The following is a 21,894-nucleotide window of genomic DNA, read 5'->3' on the forward strand; positions in this document are numbered from 1 at the left end:
AAACCGATTTAGCGCACTGGTTGAGAACTCCACAACTAAACGGATGCAGTTTAGTCGTGGATTCGATCTCCGCAACGAAACAGGCAAGTTTCGTCTTCACAGAAAACGAGTAGCGCCATCTATCGTTACCGATCTTAAACTTATTCTGCCCTCTTTTTATAGTGGTTCGCGCTCGCTCGTCTAGTGGTTCAGTTTGCAAAAACTTGCTATTATTGCGGGTTCGAATCCCAACGCAGGCACAAGTGCACCGACATCAAACTTATAAGATCTTAAACTTTTGCGTTCCATTTCAACTAAAGTAGTAAGACACGGGTCTTAACGCGACGTTTATTAATGAGTTACATTATGCACTCACGGCTCCATTATGTACTCCGTGAGTACATAATGTAACTCATAAATAAACATCGCGTTAAGAACTTAAGACCCGTGTCTTACTACTTTAGTCATCAAAACTTAATTGGATAATTTCATATTTTCAGCATGCACAATCAACAACACAAAAATCATCTTTGTATAACAGTATATTCTTATAAAATCAGTACAATAATCTCCGCTTAGAACTAGTAACAATAAAATTGGTAAGTGTTCAATCAATCTGGGCTGTACTCATCTGAGGATCCGTCTCCGTACTGCTCTCGGAACTGCTCTGTGTCTTCATCTTGACCGTAGTAGAAGCCATCATCGCTGTCACCCTGGAAAAAGGTGCAGTATTTTTAAATGTTCATGGTTTGTATCGTAAAGTGCACTGCTGGGCAAAGGACAAAGGTCCACAGAGATATCCACAACGACCGTCTAGGCGATTTCCGCGCTATCACTAGATCGTCAGTCTATGCCTGACTTTGAGAGGCCTCTCTGACTCCTTTGCAGTAAAAATGCTTTAGAAATACTGAATTGTTCTTCTTTATTCGACAATCAATAGATCTGGCAAACTATGTTCTAAAGTTTTAAAATACACAGAATGGAATTGAAAATGGAATGTCAACTAGAGGCACGCGTTGCTCGATTAATGCTGAGTGGGCGCCAAAATATGCGTGTATGTATAGTTTTAAGTCCCTTTGTTCTGTTTTTTGTTTTCTTTTTGTGTCAAATAAAGTTTTTTTTATTCTTATTCTCTAACTAATAACTAGCTGATCTGTTGTTGTTGTTATTTTGAATATCAATAAGTATCACTTACTTTGTACCCATCTACAGACTCTTCGTCTAAATCTTTGACGGTGGAACAGAGGAGCAAATTCTTCGGTTGTGTTTCTCCGTCCTCTGACATCACTCTAGCTTTGTACTTGGCGTATGCAGTACCGTAACGCTCTGCATCTTGGTTGAATATGTCTGGTGGATCGTCGTATATTTTGTCTTCACCAGTATCGCTTGAAAGATCATCTTCTGAAATTAAAAATATCGGGTGTATTAAATAAATTTACTTAAACCGTACAGTCAATATTTTAAATGTATTATACTTATTTTAGATAGCGTTTCAGAACAGATGTATTTTTTTTTTCAATATTTATTTCATATTTTTTTATTATTTATGCAATAATGTTTTAACAATAAATACGTCAGTATTTGTCATCGTCATTCTATTTTGAAATTGTCATGTATCCCACTTGGGGGTAGATCTGAAAAACCAGTCTGGACACGTCAGGTGAGTCAGCACGCGTGCTCTCCCGGTATTCCCGAATATCTACGTATACAATATTGGCGACGAGTGTAAAACAGTGTAAAATTGCATAATAGTGCATAAACAACAAATTAATAATATTTGTAAAAGTGAAAAGTGCAAAAATGGTGGTAAAGTTTGGTGAGTTTGATGTAGCACATGGCTGTTGGGAAAATTACATCACTAGGTTTGGGTACTGCCTGGAAGCCAGTGAAGTGAAGGAAGACGAGAAAAAGAAAGCGAATTTACTTGCGGTATGTGGCCCTGATTTATTTGATTTAATATCGTCATTGGTTGCTCCTAAAAAAATAAGTGAGGTTACATTTTCAACTATAAAGACTTATTTAGACAATCATTTCCACCCAAAGCCAAATGAAATAGTGGAATCATTTAAATTTCACTCTAGAAATCAAGAAGACGGGGAAAAAATTAGAGATTATGTAGCAAGTTTGAGGAAATTGTCAATACACTGCAATTTTGAAAATGTCGACCGCACACTAAGAGATCGATTGGTATGCGGGATCAGAGATAAAGATATTCAAAAGAAAATGTTACAACAAACGAGTTTGACATTCCAATTGGCTTGTGAAATTGCTTTGTCACATGAATCTGCCAATTGTGACTCTAACATTATCATTTTACCTAATACTAGTAAAGCTCCAACTCAAGTGTTTGAGGAACCCATGGACATTAATAAAATTTCATATAAAAAAAGTGAAAAACAAAATTGTTTCCGGTGTGGTAAACAACACAAAGGAGAGTGTAGATTTAGATGGGTAAAATGTAATTTTTGTGACAAAACGGGACATATTGAGGCAGTATGTTTAAGCAAAAAGAAAAACAATAACATTAGGTCAGAATCAAATTGCAATGGTTTATATGAAATTCCAATCAACAGTGTAAGACAAGCCGGGGTGCCTGCATATATGGTCAATATATCTCTCAATGGTTGTAATATTGAAATGGAGGTAGACTCGGGGTGTGCATTTACATTAATCAGTGAACCGACTGCCAGACTCATATGGAAAAATAAATTACCACAGTTCAGTAAGATAGACATATTGCTAAAAACATGGACGGATAACCAATTGAACATTCTTGGAAAAGTATTTGTACCTGTCAATTATAAAGGAATTGTTAAAAATTTACCTGTCATTATAGCCGAGGGGCAAGGACCCAGCTTAATAGGTAGAAATTGGTTTAGTGATTTGAATATTCAACTTGAGGGAATAAATAATATAAAAATAGATACACAAGATGTTAAACACATATTGGAAAAATATAAGGATATTTTTGAAGAGGGTCTAGGTAAATATACTGGACCAATTGTCAGTATTACACTTAAAGATGGGGCTACCCCAAAATTTCTTAAGTGTAGACCTATACCATTTGCGCTAAAAGAGAGAGTGTGTGCTGAAATAGACCGCTTGGTGGCACAGGAAGTGCTAGAACCTGTACCCCATTCTGATTGGGCTACCCCTATTGTGCCCGTTTTGAAATCAAACGGGGGGGTGCGGCTATGTGGAGATTACAGATCAACAGTTAACATGGCAACGGACACTGATACATATCCACTGCCTACCCTAGATGAAGCATTCACACATCTTCAAGGGGGGGTAGTTTTCAGTAAAATTGACTTAGAACAAGCGTATACACAAGTGCAAGTAGATGAGCCTACATCTTGTCTATTGACACTTAATACCCCTAAAGGTCTTTTCAAGGTGAAAAGACTTGCATTCGGTGTCAAAGCATGTCCAGGCATTTTTCAGCGACTTATGTCTTCCTTGCTAGCTGATATTCCTGGAGTGGCCGTACTATTAGACGATATAGTGGTGATGGGAACTAATGTCATGGAACACAATAAAAGACTCAATATGGTTTTGAAGAAATTACAACATGCTGGATTAAGAGTTAATAAAAAGAAATGTCAATTTCTGGCGAGAAATATAAAATTTTTGGGTTATATGATCGATGAATCAGGAGTACACCCATGTAAAGATAAAATTCAGACCATTGAAAACTTCAAAGCACCTCATAATGTTAAAGAGCTGCAAGCTTTTTTGGGGCTCTTAAACTTCTACGATAGGTTTCTGCCCCATAAAGCTACTATAGCCGAACCCCTATACAAATTGTTACAGAGTGACATGAAATGGCATTGGAACAGCGGACATCAAAGGTCTTTTGAAAAGCTACGTACAATGTTAACTAGTGAAGACACGCTGGTTCACTACGACCTCAAGAAAAAACTATTATTAACATGTGATGCATCTCAGTATGGGCTAGGAGCTGTATTGGAACATGAAATGGAAGATGGCACCGTTAGACCCATCATGTTTGCTTCTAGGACTATGAATGTTCATGAAAGAAATTATGCACAAATAGACAAGGAGGCAGCAGCGATAATATTTGGGTTAAAGAAATTTCATCAGTTTATAAGTGGCAGGAAGGTTGTGATAAGGACCGATCATAAACCTTTGCTAGGATTATTTGATCCAAAACGACCAATCCCAAATATTATTTCACCAAGAATGTTAAGATGGGCTCTATTATTAAATTCATATGATTATCAAATAGACTATGTTCAGGGCAAGAAACTTGGAAATGCTGATGCTCTAAGCCGCTGGCCTTCTACAGACCAAGGCAAAGTGGAAGAAGAATATTCAGGGGTACTATTTATCGAAGAAACTCCACTTGAGTTAGAATTCTCTGCAGATGAGGTGGCAAAATTGACGCTAAAGGATCCAAAATTAAGCAAAATATTATATTGGATACGAAATGGTTGGCCAAGTAAAGTAGAGACAGAATACAAAGTATTTTGGCAAAAACGAGAGGAAATGTCTTCTTTTAAAAATTGTATTCTGTGGGGTAATAGAGTAATATTGCCTGAAAAGATGAGAGCAAAAGTATTGGAGGAGTTGCATTCGAACCATGATGGTATCGTAATAACAAAAGCTCTAGCTAGAAGCTATTTTTGGTGGCCAGCTATCGACAAAAATATAGAACAGATGATAAACCGTTGCAATACTTGTGCAGAAAATAGAAACATGCCTAAGAAAGTTACACACAGTTGGATAAGACCAGATAAGCCATGGTCGAGGCTCCATATGGATTACGCAGGACCTTTTCAAGGGAAAACTTTTTTCATTCTAATTGATGCATTTTCAAAGTGGCCAGAAGTGAAGATAGTTCCTGATATGAGTAGTGGAACACTAATAAAAACATTACGAGAAATATTTACAGAACAAGGGCTACCTGACACAGTTGTGAGTGACAATGGAAGATCATTCATTTCTGAGGAGTTTCAAAACTACTGCAAATCAAATGGTATAAGACATGTTCTAGTTGCACCATATCACCCTGCCTCTAATGGACAGGCAGAACGCACTGTGCAAACCATTAAAAATAAACTTAAAAAACAATCACCTGGATCTTGGCATATGAAACTTACATCAATGTTATATGGCCTACGAACAACGCCAAACAGCACCAACGATAAAACCCCGGCAGAATTATTAAATAACAGACATTTCAGAACCAAGTTTGACTACCTAAATCCTCTTACCTTCAAAGATAAACCACAGCTTGAAGAATTGGAAGAAAATGAAAGCAGGAATGTGAGGTCAGTAAAGGTTGGACAAACTGTTTATTTAAGGAATTATGGCAAAGGCCCCCAATGGATCAAAGGTGTGGTAGAGAAGAGAATAGGAATTTGTAGGTACTTAATTCAATGGAATGGAAAATTGCTAAAAAGACACATAAACCAGATTCATCTATTTGGGGAAGAGAAAGGTGAAACAGAACCAAAACAACAAAGTGAAGAAAATATACTAAGGGAAGATGATGATGATGAGGAGGAGGAGACCATAGTTATACCCTCACCTTCAAAATGGGCAGATATTATAGGAGTATCAGGGCCACAGGATATTGATGCTACACGGAGGATACAATATGAACAAACAGCACCTGAACAATATAAAAGGGCTCGCTCAGAATCAGCATCACCTCAACAGTCCCACAACAAAAAACCAAATTTGGACTTAACACATGAAGATGAAGATCTAGGAAGTGAAGTGGACGATTAATTTAAATAGAAAAGTTAATGCATGTTATAGTTGTTAAGAGTGATGTGTTGTGTAAGTGTTAGTATTATAGACTAGTGATAGAACTTAAAGACAAAAGTGATAGTGAACTAGCCCGGGGGAAAGGCATGTCATGTACCCCACTTGGGGGTAGATCTGAAAAACCAGTCTGGACACGTCAGGTGAGTCAGCACGCGTGCTCTCCCGGTATTCCCGAATATCTACGTATACAATAGAAATATTTACCAATGTCACATTTCTCCATGGCCTTGATCATATCATCTTCATCAATACTGCTGTGTTCTGTATCAGGGTATTCGTTCCTCCAATTATTCTCATCGTTGGAGTCATCATCATCGTCTGCTTCGCTGTCTGACGGCTGCAGCCCATTATCTCGATATGACCCATATATCAAGTTCGTTTCATAGTTTTCTATACTGTAATAAAAGCAAAATATGTTTTATTTAATATGAGAAAATAGGCTAAATATGTTTGTTGAAGACAATTAACACTTAGGTCATGGACCATTAAAATTACTAAAAATGTTTGTACTTAAAACTTATTAACCTCTCAGCCTCCAAGTGGTAGCCGGGTACTGCGTAACAATTGCTTATCTATTGTGTCTAGATTCACGGAGCTTGAAGGATTAATTTTTTAAGTTTACACATTACTCGAGGTAGCTAAAATACCCAAAAGCTGACTGAATTAACTAGAAACAAACTTACCTGACTAGATTATCTAACATGGACACATCAAAGTCCTGTTTAGCAGCTTTGTACAAATCATATGCATATTGAACACCCATCTGAACTTCATCCTTCCTTTCTAAATCAACCAAATCAAACAGATCTTCAGTTTCCTTGTTACTATCGTCTTTTAACCCTCTACTACAGTTTACAACCTCGTAGCGGTTTTCAGTTGAAGCTTCTTTTCTGTCTTTCCTTATTTTCTCAATGATGTCATTCACATTGTGAGATGACTTCAATTTCAACTCAGATTTTGGAACAACTTGCTTGACACTTGTTGTCTCCTGAAAAATACTATTTATGTAGACTTCTAGAAATGTCGGAGCAATGTTTTTATATGAAATTGTTGATAATGCTAACCTGGTTATCGACAGTACCAAGAAACACGAAAAGCGAAGGTGATATCTCTTCAGAATTTGTTTTCATCCGTTTGCATAATAATACCAACGCATCTTGAGGATTATCCTCCAATTTGCGCTTCACACGAAGTACCGTCGACATGGTAAGTTCCTCAGGTAAGCTGTTCTTGTGAAAATCACATGGAAAAACACAAAACACAAATCCGCCAAAAACACTTGTTGTTATTTCAACTGTCAAAATTGACAAATCAATAGTGTAACCAAAACCGATAGTATTATGGATTGATTTTGATAATCGATAATACTATCGATTAATTGTAAATGGCCATAGTTCGCAAATCACAAAATTTTTTGTAGTTGCACTTAATAAGTAATCTACACTCGTAGAAAATACTAACAAAAATAATAACTGCTGATAATCTTATCTATTTGAAAATCAATAGTAATAAACGTAACTTTATAACATAAACGTAACTTTGATAACAACGCTATTGAAATCCTTGGAGGAGGCTTTTTCCAGCAGCAGACGTCTTCTGGGAAGAATTGAACGAACATACGTTACCGCAGAATCGATAGAATATTATCGCTTGCTCTCGGATGTTCGGCAACTATACAACACTATTCCACACAGTGACAAAAAAAAACTTTTTTTATATTTAAATTACTAAGGAATAGGATTAATCAGATAAAACACCTCAAAATATTGATGTGTTTCTTAACACTGTGAATTATTGACCTAGTGTCAATTAACAACAAATAAAACAATATCATTATGTCTTTGCTTGTATGTATTAAAATATTCATTTAAAAAATATTGAATAAAAATGTTGCCACAGTAATATACATTGAGAATTTTGTGTACTTTTACTAAAAATATTAGTGACTAGCTTTCCGCCTGCGGCTTCGCCCGCGTTGAATTTTGTCTGTCACAGAAAAACTTTATTGCGTGCTTCCCTGTTCCAAAAACCGGGATAAAAACTATTCTATGTCCTTTCCCGGGACTCAAAATATCTCTATGCCAAATTTCAATCAAAATCGGTTCACTGGTTCAGGCGTGAAAGCAAGATAGACAGGCAGACAGAGTTACTTTCGCATTTATAATATGAGTAAGTATAGAAGTATAGATGGATAATTATTATGGACTAGCGGCCGCCCGCGACTTCGTACGCGTGGATCCCGTTTTACCCCCTTCATCTATCTTACGCGATTTAGATTTTTTCATACAAATGTTTTTCCCGCTAACTCCCGTTCCCGTGGGAATTTCGCAATATCCTGTTAAAACTAAGCTTTAAGTTTACTAAGGAACCTGCATGCCAAATTTCAAGCGTCTAACTTAAGCGGTTTAGATTTTTCATACCAAAGGATTTTCCCGGTAATTCCTGTTCCTGTGGGAATTTCGGGAATTCCTTTCTTAGCGCACCTCTACGGTACCTAAGCTACGTCCCTTCCAAATTTCAAGTGCCTACGTTTAGCCGTTTAGGCTGTGCGTTGATATGTCAGTGAGTCAGTCATACCAAAGGATTTTCCCGCTAATTCCAGTTCCCGTGGGAATTTTGCAATAATATCCTGTTGTAACTAAGCTTTAAGTTTACTAAGGTACCTGCATGCCAAATTTCAAGCGTCTATCTTACGTGGCTTAGATTTTTTCATACAAATGTTTTTTCCCGCTAACTACCGTTCTCGTAGGAATTTTGCAATATCCTGTCATAACTAATCTTTAAGTTTACTAAGGTATCTGCATGCTAAATTTCAAGCATCTAACTTAAACGGTTTAGATTTTTCATACAAAAGGATTTTCCCTCTTATTCCCGTTTCCGTCCGAATTTCGGGAATTCCTTGTTGTAACTAAGCTCTTAGATTACTAAGGTACCTACATGCCAAATTTTAAGCGTCTAACTTAAGCGGTTTAGATTTTTCATACAAAAGGATTTTCCCGCTAATTCCCGTTCCCGTAGTAATTCCTAAGTATCCTATAACCTGCCCAGGAGTATGAAGAATAATTATACCAAGTTTCCTTAAAATCCGTCTAGAAGTTTTTGTTTCTATAAGGAACATACAGACAGACAGACAGACAGACAGACCGACAGACAGACACACAAAAATTTTACTGATTGCATTTTTGGCATCGGTATCGATCACTAATCACCCCCTGATAGTTATTTTGAAAATATATTTCATGTACAGAATTGACCTCTTTACAGATTTATTATAAGTATAGAAGATTTATTTTACTGCTTCTCAGATCTTTAAAGCCTCAGCCAGCAGAGGCGATTCGACTTCAAAACTTGGAGAAAATAACTTTCTTTTTGACTTTACAATTTATATTTGAAGGATTTTTTTTATTTAGTTTTGATCCATATAAGTTTATTCAATAGATTCAATTATGTATTTTAAACCTTGATGTAGGTAAAAAAAAATATCCAAAGTCTAAGAAAAAATAATTTGAGGTAGGAGGCGGTAGGCTTATAATAATCAAACAAAACTTTTTTTTAATGGTATCTACACGTAAACTGTACATTTTCAGATGGAAGTAGCGGGTATCACTAAAAAATTTTGACAGCTCAAAAATGAAATGGACGCGATAATTTCAACTCAATGCATTTAGAAATTCCCATGCAAATTTAAGAAAATCGACCGATTGTGTGTGTTTTTGTGTTATATAAATTAAAATGGATAACTTAAAGCAGTTTAATGCCATGGCGTCAGATGACAATAACTGGCGAACTCCAAGCTTTCGTCAAGGTGTGGTCACGAAAATGTAAGTATTTGGGTATTTTTGTTTTGAAAACACCTTCTGTTTGTTTATTATTTATCTACCGTATCTTTGATGTATAGGAATTATTGCTAATAACCTAGTAAACAAAGTTTCTATCGATAAAGTAACCATCCATTCTGTAACAGGTTAGTAAGTCTTAAATTAAATTTATGGATTCACAGAGAAGAAGTCATTCAGCGTTCGGGCATGCAAGTTGCTAGAAACAGCAGTGAGATGGAGAACCATGTGTTTACGAAGGCCAAGACACGTGAGGAGTACATGAATATGGTTGCGAAGCTCATTTTGCATGTCAGAGAGATGTGTAAGTATTTAATAAGCTTTTTATTTGATTAGTTGAGTGAGAAATCATAGCTTTAGAGTGTGGATTTATTCATTTACTAAGGACAGCCACCAAATCTTACACCATTAAAGTAAAACATCAGGCTATCAATACTTAAACGATGATAGCGTAATATACTTACTCACCACGATTTGATTATTTTACTAAAGCTAATGTTTCTTATTTAGAATGCTCTTGCCTTAGCAAATGTACTTTAGTATACAAAAAAAATTATGTCTCAAATACCTCACCATTAATTTCAATAAAAAAGACTGAATTTTTGGATGTATTATAGTCTATCCAATATAGCTTGATTAGAATGACGGCTGTCAAACGAATGTGACTAGTGATGGGTATGTTTCGTACGGTTCACATAGATGTATCGATAAGTTTTCGAAAAAATGATATAAAAAAATGCACCCAATTTTTCTTCATATCTTTATTCATAAAAATGACAATTATGATTTAAATTTAAAGACAGTAAAATTTAAAATTCATGTCAAGGGTGTACAACCTAAGTCGTAGTCATTATCATCAGTGTTCTTCAATGGTTTTTTTCTCTCGCTAGAGGGCGGTGGGCATCTCTTCTAGAGCAACGGTCCTATGAATACCCAAAAAATTACCGGTGATTGATTTCCGATGTTTGATTATTTAAGAATGAAATGTTTTTTGGTTTTTAATAGTGAACATTTAGAAAAACGTATAACTTGACTTAAATATGTTAAAAAATTAGTTAGAAAAAAAATTTGTTAAATATGTTAAAAAAATAGTTTTAATTTAATATGACATTTGTCGATATGTCCCAACACTAACATTTTTGTAACTCGAGATAACCTTGTAGAGACGTCGTTAATACTCTAGCTTGATTTTTATAATTTCGAATTACTACTTATTGGTGTAATTTAACGCTGCATTTACACGAAATAATCATTTTTATTGGAAGCGTCGTCGAAAATATTGTTTGTAGGTCAGACGTGAATTATTTCTTGTCCGCCAATATTTAGCTCTCATTGATCGCTACTACAAAGTCATGTCGTTACTTTTGATGGCAGCTGTCATTCTAATCAAGCTATATTGGATAGACTATAGCTATACTGCTATACATTAGTTATGACACTTCCACAACTGTCTGTAATGTAATGTAGTATAGCTTACATTTCACTAAGATTTACTTTACTTATATCTTTAGTTATAAGCTTATGTTAATTTCATTATTTAATTGAATTAGATGGGAAGAATACAAAACTGAATGATAACAAAGACAAGTTGACAAATGTGTGTCTTTAAGTCGCAATTATAAGTATTTTTAAGAAAAAAATATTATGATATAAATTATTTATCATTTTATTTGAAAGATATTAATAGTCAATTTCATTTTATGTGATGCTAATGCTACTAAAACTTACTATATTTCGCAAAAGTCTCTTTGACTGTGAATAGTTCAACTGGGAAAACCAATATACTCACTAGTACTTATTTTTTAAAGTCCCACATACCAATCTATTATTTTTATTGATGAAAATGTTCGTACAAAAATAGTTTTAAAAAACCTCAATCAAACAAATCATTTTAAATTCTAACAAAATATTGAACCATTTTTATGCAAACTAATATGTAATTATGTTCCACTACTTTAAACTTTAACGAATAGGTCAACGTTGATAACTCACATTTTTCAAAATAAAACATAGTTAATCAACAACGTATAACCCAACGCTGAGTGATAAGAGGCGTGAGGCAGTTAGTGAGTAATATCCAGAGTAATAGATAATGCCGGTCTGCCAAGTGTAGCGCGTACTTGCGTATTTTGTTTGCTCTCAAACATAAGTTTTTTAATTTAATTTCAGCTCAACCAAAACAAAACCAAGGTGCACCAAATATGCAGGGACCCAACCAAAACCAGGCAGGGCCTAATCCACAAGTACAGAACCAGCCTGGCCAGGCCCAACAGGCGCCAAATAACCAGTCTGGCTTGGCCCCAGATCCCATCAACGCCTTACAGAACTTAGCATCCCAAGGCTCAAGGAACCAGATGATGAATATGGGGCCTCAGGGCCAGATGCAGCCTCAAGGGGTTATGGGACCTAACCCAGGGATGGGAGGCATGCAGCCTCAGATGGGTCAACAAGGCCCGATTGTGTCGCAAGGGGGCCCACAAGCCCAGACGGCCACGAATTTGCTGCAAACATTAACGCAACGGCCTCAGATGAATATGCAGCAACTTCAAAGCAAAATGGGAGGAGGAATGGGGATGGTCCCAAATCAGGTACCTAATTTTTTATGAATCATCTACCTTACAGATTTAAATAATGACAGTTTTGTGATAAATACTTAGCCATCTTGTTATTAAATAATATTTATTGCATTGTGTTAATTTCTTTAGGGCCAAATGGGAAACAACATGATCGGAGGCATGGGTGGCATGGGGAACCCCATGGGAAGTCAACTTCAGAACCAACTAGCCGGTCCGGGTATGCAGGGCCAAATTATGCCCAACATGTCCATGCAAAACACCATGTCAGTACCCATGAGTGGCACTAACACCATGGGACAACAAATGGGACAGTGCAATCAGGTGGTTGGCGGTATGGGGGGACAGATGGCGCCAAATAACATGCAGGGACAAATGCCAGGACAAATGGGTGAGTAGTCATGAACTTTATGTTTTTTTATTTTATTTATGTACTTGTTAAAGTAATCATCAATGTGTGAAAATGTTTTTTACACCTGATCAATATAATATCATTAATATTTAAAAAAAAAACAAATGTTATCTTTGTTGGTGTCAACAAACTTATTGGTAACTGACCTTACCAACCTTCAAGTATTTACTTGCATAGTTATTACGATTTGTGCGAAAATGTGAAATCTGTAAAAAAAAAACAAGTGATAGCCCAAAAAATTTTTTTCTATAATTTATATTTCACATTTAGGAGAGAAAAATCGCAAAAGTTGAGACCCAACATTTCCATTTCAGTTTCTTTTATCATGACAACAGACTTCAAATAGCGCATTTCATATACAGGGTGTTAGGTAAATGGGTATATGAGCCGACACTAGCCCATGTTAACATGGTCATATAAATGGTATGGTGAAGTCAGAAAGGACATCATCCACGTTTCATATATTTTTGGTCCAAAATCAAAAGTGCCGGCCAACAAAAAAAAGTCCTGTATTCTGAGAGAATACGTCTGCCTTAGCATTTGTTACTATGGCATCAAAGCCGTAGCTCCACTGTGCGTCGAGTATTTTATTTGAGATCTAAAAGTCATTGACTATTCATACATTTTTTGTTCAAAATCAAAAGTGTCGGCCAATAAAAAAAAAAGTTCTGTATTCTGACAGAATACGTCCGCCTTAGCATTTGTTACTATGGCACCAAAGCTGTAGCACCACTATGCGTCGAGTATTTGAGATCTAAAATTCATCGACGTTTCATACATTTTTTGTTCAAAATCAAAAGTGTCGGCCAATAAAAAAAAGTGCTGTCTTCTGACAGAATACGTCCGCCTTAGCATTTGTTACTATGGCACCAAAGCTGTAGCACCACTGTGCGTCGAGTATTTGAGATCTAAAATTCATCGACGATTCATACATTTTTTGTACAAAATCAAAAATGTCGGCCAATAAAAAAAAAGTGCTGTATTCTGACAGAATACGTCCGCCTTAGCATTTGTTACTATGACAGCAAAGCTGTAGCACCACTGTGCGTCGTAGTATTTGAGATCAAAGTCAGTCGTTTCATATATTTTTAGAACTCAAATACTACGATGCACAGTGGTGCTACAGCTTTGGTGCCATAGTAATAAATGCTAAGGCGGACGTATTCTATCAGAATACAGCACTTTTATTTTTTGGCCGGCACTTTTGATTTTGGACCAAAATGGATGATGTCCTTTGATATCATCATTTTAATTTTTTTAATTTTCATACAAAATTAATTTTATAAAATCCGATTTGTATGAAAAATAAAATAATTAAAATGATGATATCAATTTTCTGACTTCACCATACCATTTATATGACCATGTTAACATGGGCTAGTGTCGGCTCATATACCCATTTACCTAACACCCTGTATTTTCCTGTAATATAAAAAAACAAATGTTTGTAATATGTAATAACAACAATGTCTCACAACAATTTTGTAATGAGTCCTAATTAATGCGTGACAGACTTGCGATTATCCAGTAACAACTACAACATTCATATCACACTGATAACTACACACATTACGATGTATTTAACATTTAATAAATGTTAATTTGTACCTACAATGATAACTTATCTATTTGTGGGGGGTTTAATGTTATGTATATGGTTTACTATTTCTTTTATTCTATCATTTTTTTTTAAATAGTTTCGAAGTTGGAGCCTTCAAATTACAGGTATAAAAGCGCTGCAGTGGCACTATAGTTCCAAGATACTGAACTGTCCTGTCTATCACATCGACAGTGGGGCGCCACCGTCAATACCGGATCGCTGGTTCCGATTTTTGCCATGTTGGAAACCATATAGTTGAACGATGGTAGCGCCCCCCTGTCATTGAGTTTGGTGGGACAGTTCAGCGTGGGTCATCAATACTATTAGTTTACAATTTCTAGAATCGCAACGAACGTCGCGACTGCGTTTCAGTGGCGCCACTGTGCAGCGCTACCTCACGCCTCTAATTTCAAGGCTCCCAAGAGGAAGTTAGATTCGAATGTTACTTTTTTTTCACTCTGCATTTTGTTCTTCTTTTATTTTGGCAACGACTTGGTATTGAGAACCATGATTTCGCCAATGTCACGTAAGCATTTGTTTTCGTTGGTACAATCGGCGTCAAATAGTTCATGACGCCCAAACTTGTCCAAAAAGTTGATAACACATCCTTATTCCAACTGTAACAAAGACGTTTTGCGAACTTTTGGCTACTTTGGGTATCACGAACTATTTAACGCTGACTGTACATCTGGACCGAAACCTATTTTATTGTGAACTCAAAAGTAAATTGATCTAAAGCCCGGTCTGTGAGCACGTAGAATTTTGTCCAACCCAAGCTACCCATCCTTATCGCTCGCGCGTAATTATATTGCTGTCGCGACTGTGCGACGGGCGGCTGCAGTAAGTGTGCGAGCGCGACAGCAACATAATTACGCGCGAGCAATAAAGATGGGTAGCTTGGGGTCATTGGACAAAATTCTACGTGCTTGCAGAAGTTGCAGACCAGACTATATTAATTAACTTTTTTATCACCATTCCATCTCTCCAGTGGGTGGTATGGGCAACAACCAGAACGTGAATCTAAACATGCTACACATGCAAGGGCGGGTGCAGAACAAGCCCGAAGTGGTGGGCGGCATGCTGGTGGGCGGCTACCCGCAGGTCAGGGCGCCGCCGCCCAGCCAGTTCCTGAGGCGGAGTCCCTCGCCCTCCGCGCCCTCGCCCAACATGAGCGGGCCTAGTCCTGTGGGGATGGGTGAGTTGGTTTTTATTTGTTACTTTCCTATGTTTAATTTAGGTCCCATTTCACTAAAGCGAAGGCAAAAGGAGGTGTAGCGAAGCTGGCATTTTATTTTCACCATTTTTCAAAGCGGAGAGGAGACGAGACAAATCCCACTACCACCCATGGTTCTTCCAGCCTCACGGCGTACGAACTGAATCTCGGGAGAGCGCGCGGGTACTTGCTCTATGCTCTTTTCCCCGGGCGCTTTGCTTGACTCCCTACAAATTTCTCTGATCCATGTCCCTTCTCATAGTCAATTTTCCCCCTTCTGGGGCTTGACACCACAAATACGGTACTTCGCGTCGGGCTGCTATCGTTGGGGCCTAGTCCCATGGGGATGGGTGAGTTGATTGCAAGGGCGGGTACAGAACAAGCCCGAAGTGGTGGGCGGCATGCTGGTGGGCGGCTACCCGCAGGTCAGGGCGCCGCCGCCCAGCCAGTTCCTGAGGCGGAGTCCCTCGCCCTCCGCGCCCTCGCCCAACATGGGCGGGCCTAGTCCTGTGGGGATGGGTGAGTTATTAATATTTGTTACTTTCCTGTGTTTAATTTAGGCCCCATTTCACCAAAGCGAAGGCAAGAGGAGGTGTAGCGAAGCTGGCATTTTATTTTCACCATTTTTCAAAGCGGAGAGGAGACGAGACAAATCCCACTAAAGCCTGGTCCGTGAGCACGTAGAATCCCGTCCAATGACCCCTAGCTACCCATCCTTATCGCTCGCGCGTAATTATATTGCTGTCGCGACTGTGCGACGGGCGTCCGCAGTGAGTGTGCGAGCGCGATAGCAACCATAATTACGCGCGAGCGATAAGGATGGGTAGCTAAGGGTCATTGGACAAAATTCTACGTGCTCACGGACCAGACTATACCACCCATGGTTCTTCCAGCCTCACGGCGTACGAACCGAATCTCGGGAGAGCGCGCGGGTACTTGCTCTGGGCTCTTTTCCTCGGGCGCTTTGCTTGAATCCCTACAAATTTCTCTGATCCATGTCCCTTCTCATAGTCAATTTTCCCCCTTCTGGGGCTTGACACCACAAATACGGTACTTCGCGTCGGGCTGCTATCGTTGGGGCCTAGTCCCATGGGGATGGGTGAGTTGATTCCAAGGGCTGGTGCAGAACAAGCCCGAAGTGGTGGGCGGCATGCTGGTGGGCGGCTACCCGCAGGTCAGGGCGCCGCCGCCCAGCCAGTTTCTAAGGCGGAGTCCATCGCCCTCCGCGCCCTCGCCCAACATGGGCGGGCCTAGTCCTGTGGGGATGGGTGAGTTCTTCATCATCATCATCATTTCAGCTACAGGTCCACTGCTGAGTATAGGCCTCCCTCAAAGACTTCCACATCGCAGTTTTTAGTCTAGTCCTGTGGGGATGGGTGAGTTAGTTTTTATTTGTTACTTTCCTATGTTTAATTTAGGTCCCATTTCATCAAAGCGAAGGCGAAAGAAGGTGTAGCGAAGCTGGCATTTTATTTTCACCATTTTTCAAAGCGGAGAGGAGACGAGACAAATCCCACTAAAGCCTGGTCCGTGAGCACGTAGAATCCCGTCCAATGACCCCTAGCTACCCATCCTTATCGCTCGCGCGTAATTATATTGCTGTCGCGACTGTGCGACGGGCGTCCGCAGTGAGTGTGCGAGCGCGATAGCAACATAATTACGCGCGAGCGATAAGGATGGGTAGCTAAGGGTCATTGGACAAAATTCTACGTGCTCACGGACCAGACTATACCACCCATGGTTCTTCCAGCCTCACGGCGTACGAACCGAATCTCGGGAGAGCGCGCGGGTACTTGCTCTGGGCTCTTTTCCCCGGGCGCTTTGCTTGACTCCCTACAAATTTCTCTGATCCATGTCCCTTCTCATTGTCAATTCTCCCTCTTCTGGGGCTTGACACCACAAATACGGTACTTCGCGTCGGGCTGCTATCGTTGGGGCCTAGTCCCATAGGGATGGGTGAGTTTATTGCAAGGGCGGGTACAGAACAAGCCCGAAGTGGTGGGCGGCATGCTGGTGGGCGGCTACCCGCAGGTCAGGGCGCCGCCGCCCAGCCAGTTCCTGAGGCGGAGTCCCTCGCCCTCCGCGCCCTCGCCCAACATGGGCGGGCCTAGTCCTGTGGGGATGGGTAAGTTCTTCATCATCATCATAATTTCAGCCATATGACGTCCACTGCTGAACAACGACTTCCACATCGCAGAGTTCTTATTTATTTGTTACTTAATTCCCACCTCTCGTTCCCACCACTGCATTTCCTGTGTAGCCAGGATCTACAGCTTGACCGCCATAAAAACTCAACCAATGAAGGTCAAGTTTAATTGTTACTTATCATAAGTCTGATTTTGCCGGTTTTGCCCTGTTCAATCCCCTTAGGTACACGTGTTACTTTTAGCATCGGCGACCGGCGATTTAGTGTAATTCAGTACTTTTGACGCAGGATGTCATATTCGCGAAATGTCATCGCATAATTCTCAAAAGTCACTTTTGTAGAATGTTACTTTTGCAAAAGGTCACTTTTCGCAAAAGATTTTGAGAACGTGATCGATGACATTTTTCGAATATGACGTTCTGTGTCCAAAACCAATTCAGCGACTACTCATTTTACACCGCAGACTTAAAAACGTCAAACGCGGCGATAGAGTCGGTTTTCGGAAGCTCGATACAGCGTTTAAATCTCTCCGCCAGCAGTGTTTCCGATCCAGAATCGAAGCAATCGCTAAAACGCGCGATTCCAATACCGCGTCTGAAATCGCGATGCTACATCGATAGTGTCGCTGATTCCGATACTACAATCGAACGCAGAGAGTCGCCAAAACGTGATTCAGCACCGATACTATCGCAAAATCGCCGATCACTAATGCTAAATGTAACATGTCTGCTGTTGCCCTTATGTAAACTAAGAATCTTCATTGCCTTATTTCGCCAGAGTGCAGTGGGCACATTTTGCCGCTGATGTCCCCCGCGAGCATCGTTAACAGTGGGTTTTTTGTGTACCAAGGCCCTATTCAACACGAATTTCGTTGCGTTCTTTCGCCACAGTGAACGCATAATGCCTCCAGTGTTACGTGCGCAGCGTTTAGACATTAGAGCTCAAGCACACGATGCGTTGCAGCGGCTTATATCTTTCATATAAATATCTGTGACGGGCACGTGAGCGGTACAGCGCCGCGTCGCGCGATAAGGCGAAATCTGTGCAGTACGGCGCCGCAAAGCATCGTGTGCTTTAGCTCTTAGGGCGCTTTCAAATGAGGCGTTTTGAAACAGACGTTAGTCGTTCGTTAAATAGGCTAGATGACAAAATTTCAATTATTTGCCCGTCAGACAGATAATTAGAAAATATTAGACTCATATTTTTTATTTTCTTTCATAATTTAATAATAACATTGCTACATCGAGTTGAAATGGTGCGATACGTCACGCTTGAGTAGAATTTTTACTCAAAAGTGACGTCACGCGACATTTCAACTCAATATAATACTGTAATTATACGATTATGGAAAAAATAAAAAAATATGAGTCTAATATTTTCTAATTATCTGTCTGATGGACTAAATAGAATTTCGATTTCATTACCCAGTCATCATCCCTATTCTCCTGTAAACGCACGGCAAACGTCCGTTTTAAAACGCCTAATTTGAAGGCGCTTTACAAGTTTGAATTACACTCGTGTTTGCAGGCGTGATGGGCGGTTCAGGCGTGGGCGTGGGCGGCGGCGGGCCGATGCCGTCTCCTTTGTCCGGGCTGGGCGCGCTGGGCGCGTGCGGTGGCAGCCCGTCGCCCTCGGCGCCGCAGACGCATCTGCAGCACCACGCGCCACCGCAGAGGTACGTAGACTATAGTATATAACAACATAATTACGCGCGAGCGATAAGGATGGGTAGCTTGGGGTCATTGGACAAAATTCTACGTGCTCACACGCCGCAGACGCATCTCCAGCACTACGCGCCGCCGCAGAGGTAGCTAGACGATGAATCGTGAATGTATTCCCCAGTACAGCCCGGTCGAGTTGTGGCAGGCATGACGTCACATTGACGCTCTGGTACCAGAGTAAATACAAATGAGTAGGTCATCTTCATAGAAACGCACCGAGCGCGGTTTGTATGTGAGCGCGCCAACACGTATGCGGCGCGCACGCACACACTGACAAAATTCGGGGCAACTCACCGCTAATCAACGCAAAATTTTGTCAGTGTGTGCGTGCGCGCTGCATACTGTAAATAAGAAATTTTTGCCGGAGCAAAATAAAAAAATTGATATTTGAATTGACAACAATTTATTGCGGGTGAGACAATAAAACTAAAAAAAAAAAAGGGATGGGTCGTTGGGCCGTTTGGTTGGTATGGATTAAAAATACTTAATAATACGGGATTAGCGCGCTAGTCACCACCACTCGGCTCAACCCCCTCCGCACCCGTCGGGCGCAGCAAGCGTCCGGCACTGCGGGACAGCCGGTGCCAAACACCTTATAGCCGGTGCCAAACAGAGCAGCCGGTACCATACACCTCCTATTGTACAGTAAAAAATTATATTATACAACAGCACAATACATAATATTAATAACAATTTAAAAACAACAATCCATCGCTCTCGAGGATGGAGCAAATGTGAACACAACAAAATCCATCGATAATACATTACAATAGTAAATTTATTTAGGAAGTAATATTTTGGTAAAATGTGATTATTACATGGGTAATCTACTTTTTCAAAGTAACCAAAATAATTGACAAGCTGAATAGAAAACGGAGCCAACCTATGAAGTAGGGTAGCCCGTGACCGAGTGCCACGTTTCTATCAATTCATCCCAACTCAGCGGAGAGGCGAATGAGTTTGAAGAAGAAACCACAACATACCTGCTATGGAGGCAACATCAGCAACAACAGACAGCAACAACAGACAGCAACAGCAGACAGCGCAGAGGCTCGCCACCGAGCACTGCCCAACCACACACAATCTGCGAATAACAACCACGTGCATTGGTTAACAATGCCGCCAATGCAAACAACAAAATAGCAAGAAGAAACCCAAGGTAATCCTTGGAATAGGACCTGCCCACCTTCAGCAATAAAATTCAGCACGTGGCAGTGAGTCCACGAAATCGGCGGACAGCGGGATTTCGGTGTCCAACCGGAATTCCCTTATTTCGACCACAATAATAATGCGTGCCCTGCCCGTTTGAGTTGGGAAAGGGCACTTTTAGGGCCGACTCAGAATGCCACAACACCACACACTACAAAACTTCTGTTCACGACCGCGGTCAGCAGAGCAAAAAAGAAAAGGACACTCCAAAAAGCTCCGGTCATCACCCGTGACTCAGATCTTCGTTCGAAAACTTGTCACTCCAACAAATCACAATATCAAGCAGTTTTGTATAATTTTTATCTTTACTTTCAACAAATGCCACCTGTGCCAACCAGCCTCTCATTGAACAATTTCGATATGAGAACTCACAACACTGCTTTTCCCATTTAAATTTAATTAAATAATTAAACTTTAGGAAGAAAAAAAAAATAACAAACAAGCAAGTTTCTGAACTTCACCTGCGCGCCTCGTTTCACTCAGAATATGTCAAATTTCTAGAACGTTCCGAATCCATGATCAATCAAGATACATTATAATGTTATTCCAATATAAACATTGGGAAAATACTGTAAATAGCTAGAATTTAAATTAAAGAGCCTAAATATTAAGTTTTACAAAAATGCAGTATCGGACATTCAATTTTGTTATACACTTTTTTTACTAAAAGAATGAAACGTAACGCATTGATCTGTCAAACGGAGACATTCAAAAAGTGAGGTTATTTATTGCTCTGTTTACCAAAACAACGTAATTAATTTTTAATACAAGTTAATCTAAATTCAGTGAATCTCTAACGACGACACAATCAAGTGACAAAGGAAATACTGTACACTTTGTAATATGTGACCTTACGGTCAGTTGGAATGTTTGTTTGTCGAAATCGGTAAGTATTTAATCTCGCCAAAAAAAGTGTTACAGTACCCCCTCACCCACCAGAATTTTACGAGGATAACGAGAAAAATTCACGCTGGCCCTCCAGCATAATCCTATCTTACAGAAACAGAACCACCACAATACATAACAAAAAAAACTAACACCTCAACAAACTTCAATCTACCCTACATAACTTTTAAATCCCGGAGCTACACCACGAACATGCGTACTCCGCCAAACAACATCATCTTTCTTAACCACTACGTCCCTCAGACGCCTATCACAACAATCAGCATCTCGCAAGTGAGATTCCCTCAATTGCCTATCCGCTTCGAACACTTTCCGTCGAGACCTGGGCAGTGAACCAACAAAACCGACGCTGACACACTGGAAGGGTCTACGACGAACCTTCAGGTGTTTAAAAGCTTTACCAGCATCACCAGTCAACTTCCGAGACACGACTGCCTCAGCATGCCCAACCATCGAATCCCTCCGATTCACAAGTCGCATAACATCAGGCGCTATCTGAAAAG

The 21,894-nt window shown here is 39.7% G+C and overlaps 2 protein-coding genes across 2 annotated transcripts; one reads left to right on the forward strand and one right to left on the reverse strand.

Moving 5' to 3' along the window:
• Positions 1-503: 503 nt before the first annotated feature.
• LOC135088044 (probable RNA polymerase II nuclear localization protein SLC7A6OS) lies at positions 504-7,073 on the reverse strand. The gene is made up of 5 exons (XM_063982924.1): positions 6,840-7,073; positions 6,459-6,763; positions 5,980-6,170; positions 1,175-1,380; positions 504-692 (listed from the first exon to the last, which is right to left on the reverse strand). Exons 1-5 carry the CDS (start codon positions 6,978-6,980, stop codon positions 591-593), a joined length of 945 nt encoding a protein of 314 aa, XP_063838994.1. The 5' UTR covers positions 6,981-7,073; the 3' UTR covers positions 504-590.
• Positions 7,074-9,371: 2,298 nt separating this feature from the next.
• LOC135087596 (mediator of RNA polymerase II transcription subunit 15-like) lies at positions 9,372-19,467 on the forward strand. Its single transcript, XM_063982322.1, has 7 exons — positions 9,372-9,596; positions 9,776-9,915; positions 11,781-12,199; positions 12,317-12,575; positions 15,185-15,391; positions 19,101-19,230; positions 19,398-19,467. The coding sequence occupies exons 1-7, from the start codon at positions 9,508-9,510 to the stop codon at positions 19,465-19,467; spliced, it is 1,314 nt and encodes a 437-aa protein (XP_063838392.1). The 5' UTR covers positions 9,372-9,507.
• The last annotated feature ends 2,427 nt before the right edge of the window (positions 19,468-21,894 follow it).

The sequence above is a fragment of the Ostrinia nubilalis genome, chromosome 3 (assembly GCF_963855985.1).
Source record: "Ostrinia nubilalis chromosome 3, ilOstNubi1.1, whole genome shotgun sequence".
Classification (NCBI taxonomy): Eukaryota; Metazoa; Arthropoda; class Insecta; order Lepidoptera; family Crambidae; genus Ostrinia; species Ostrinia nubilalis.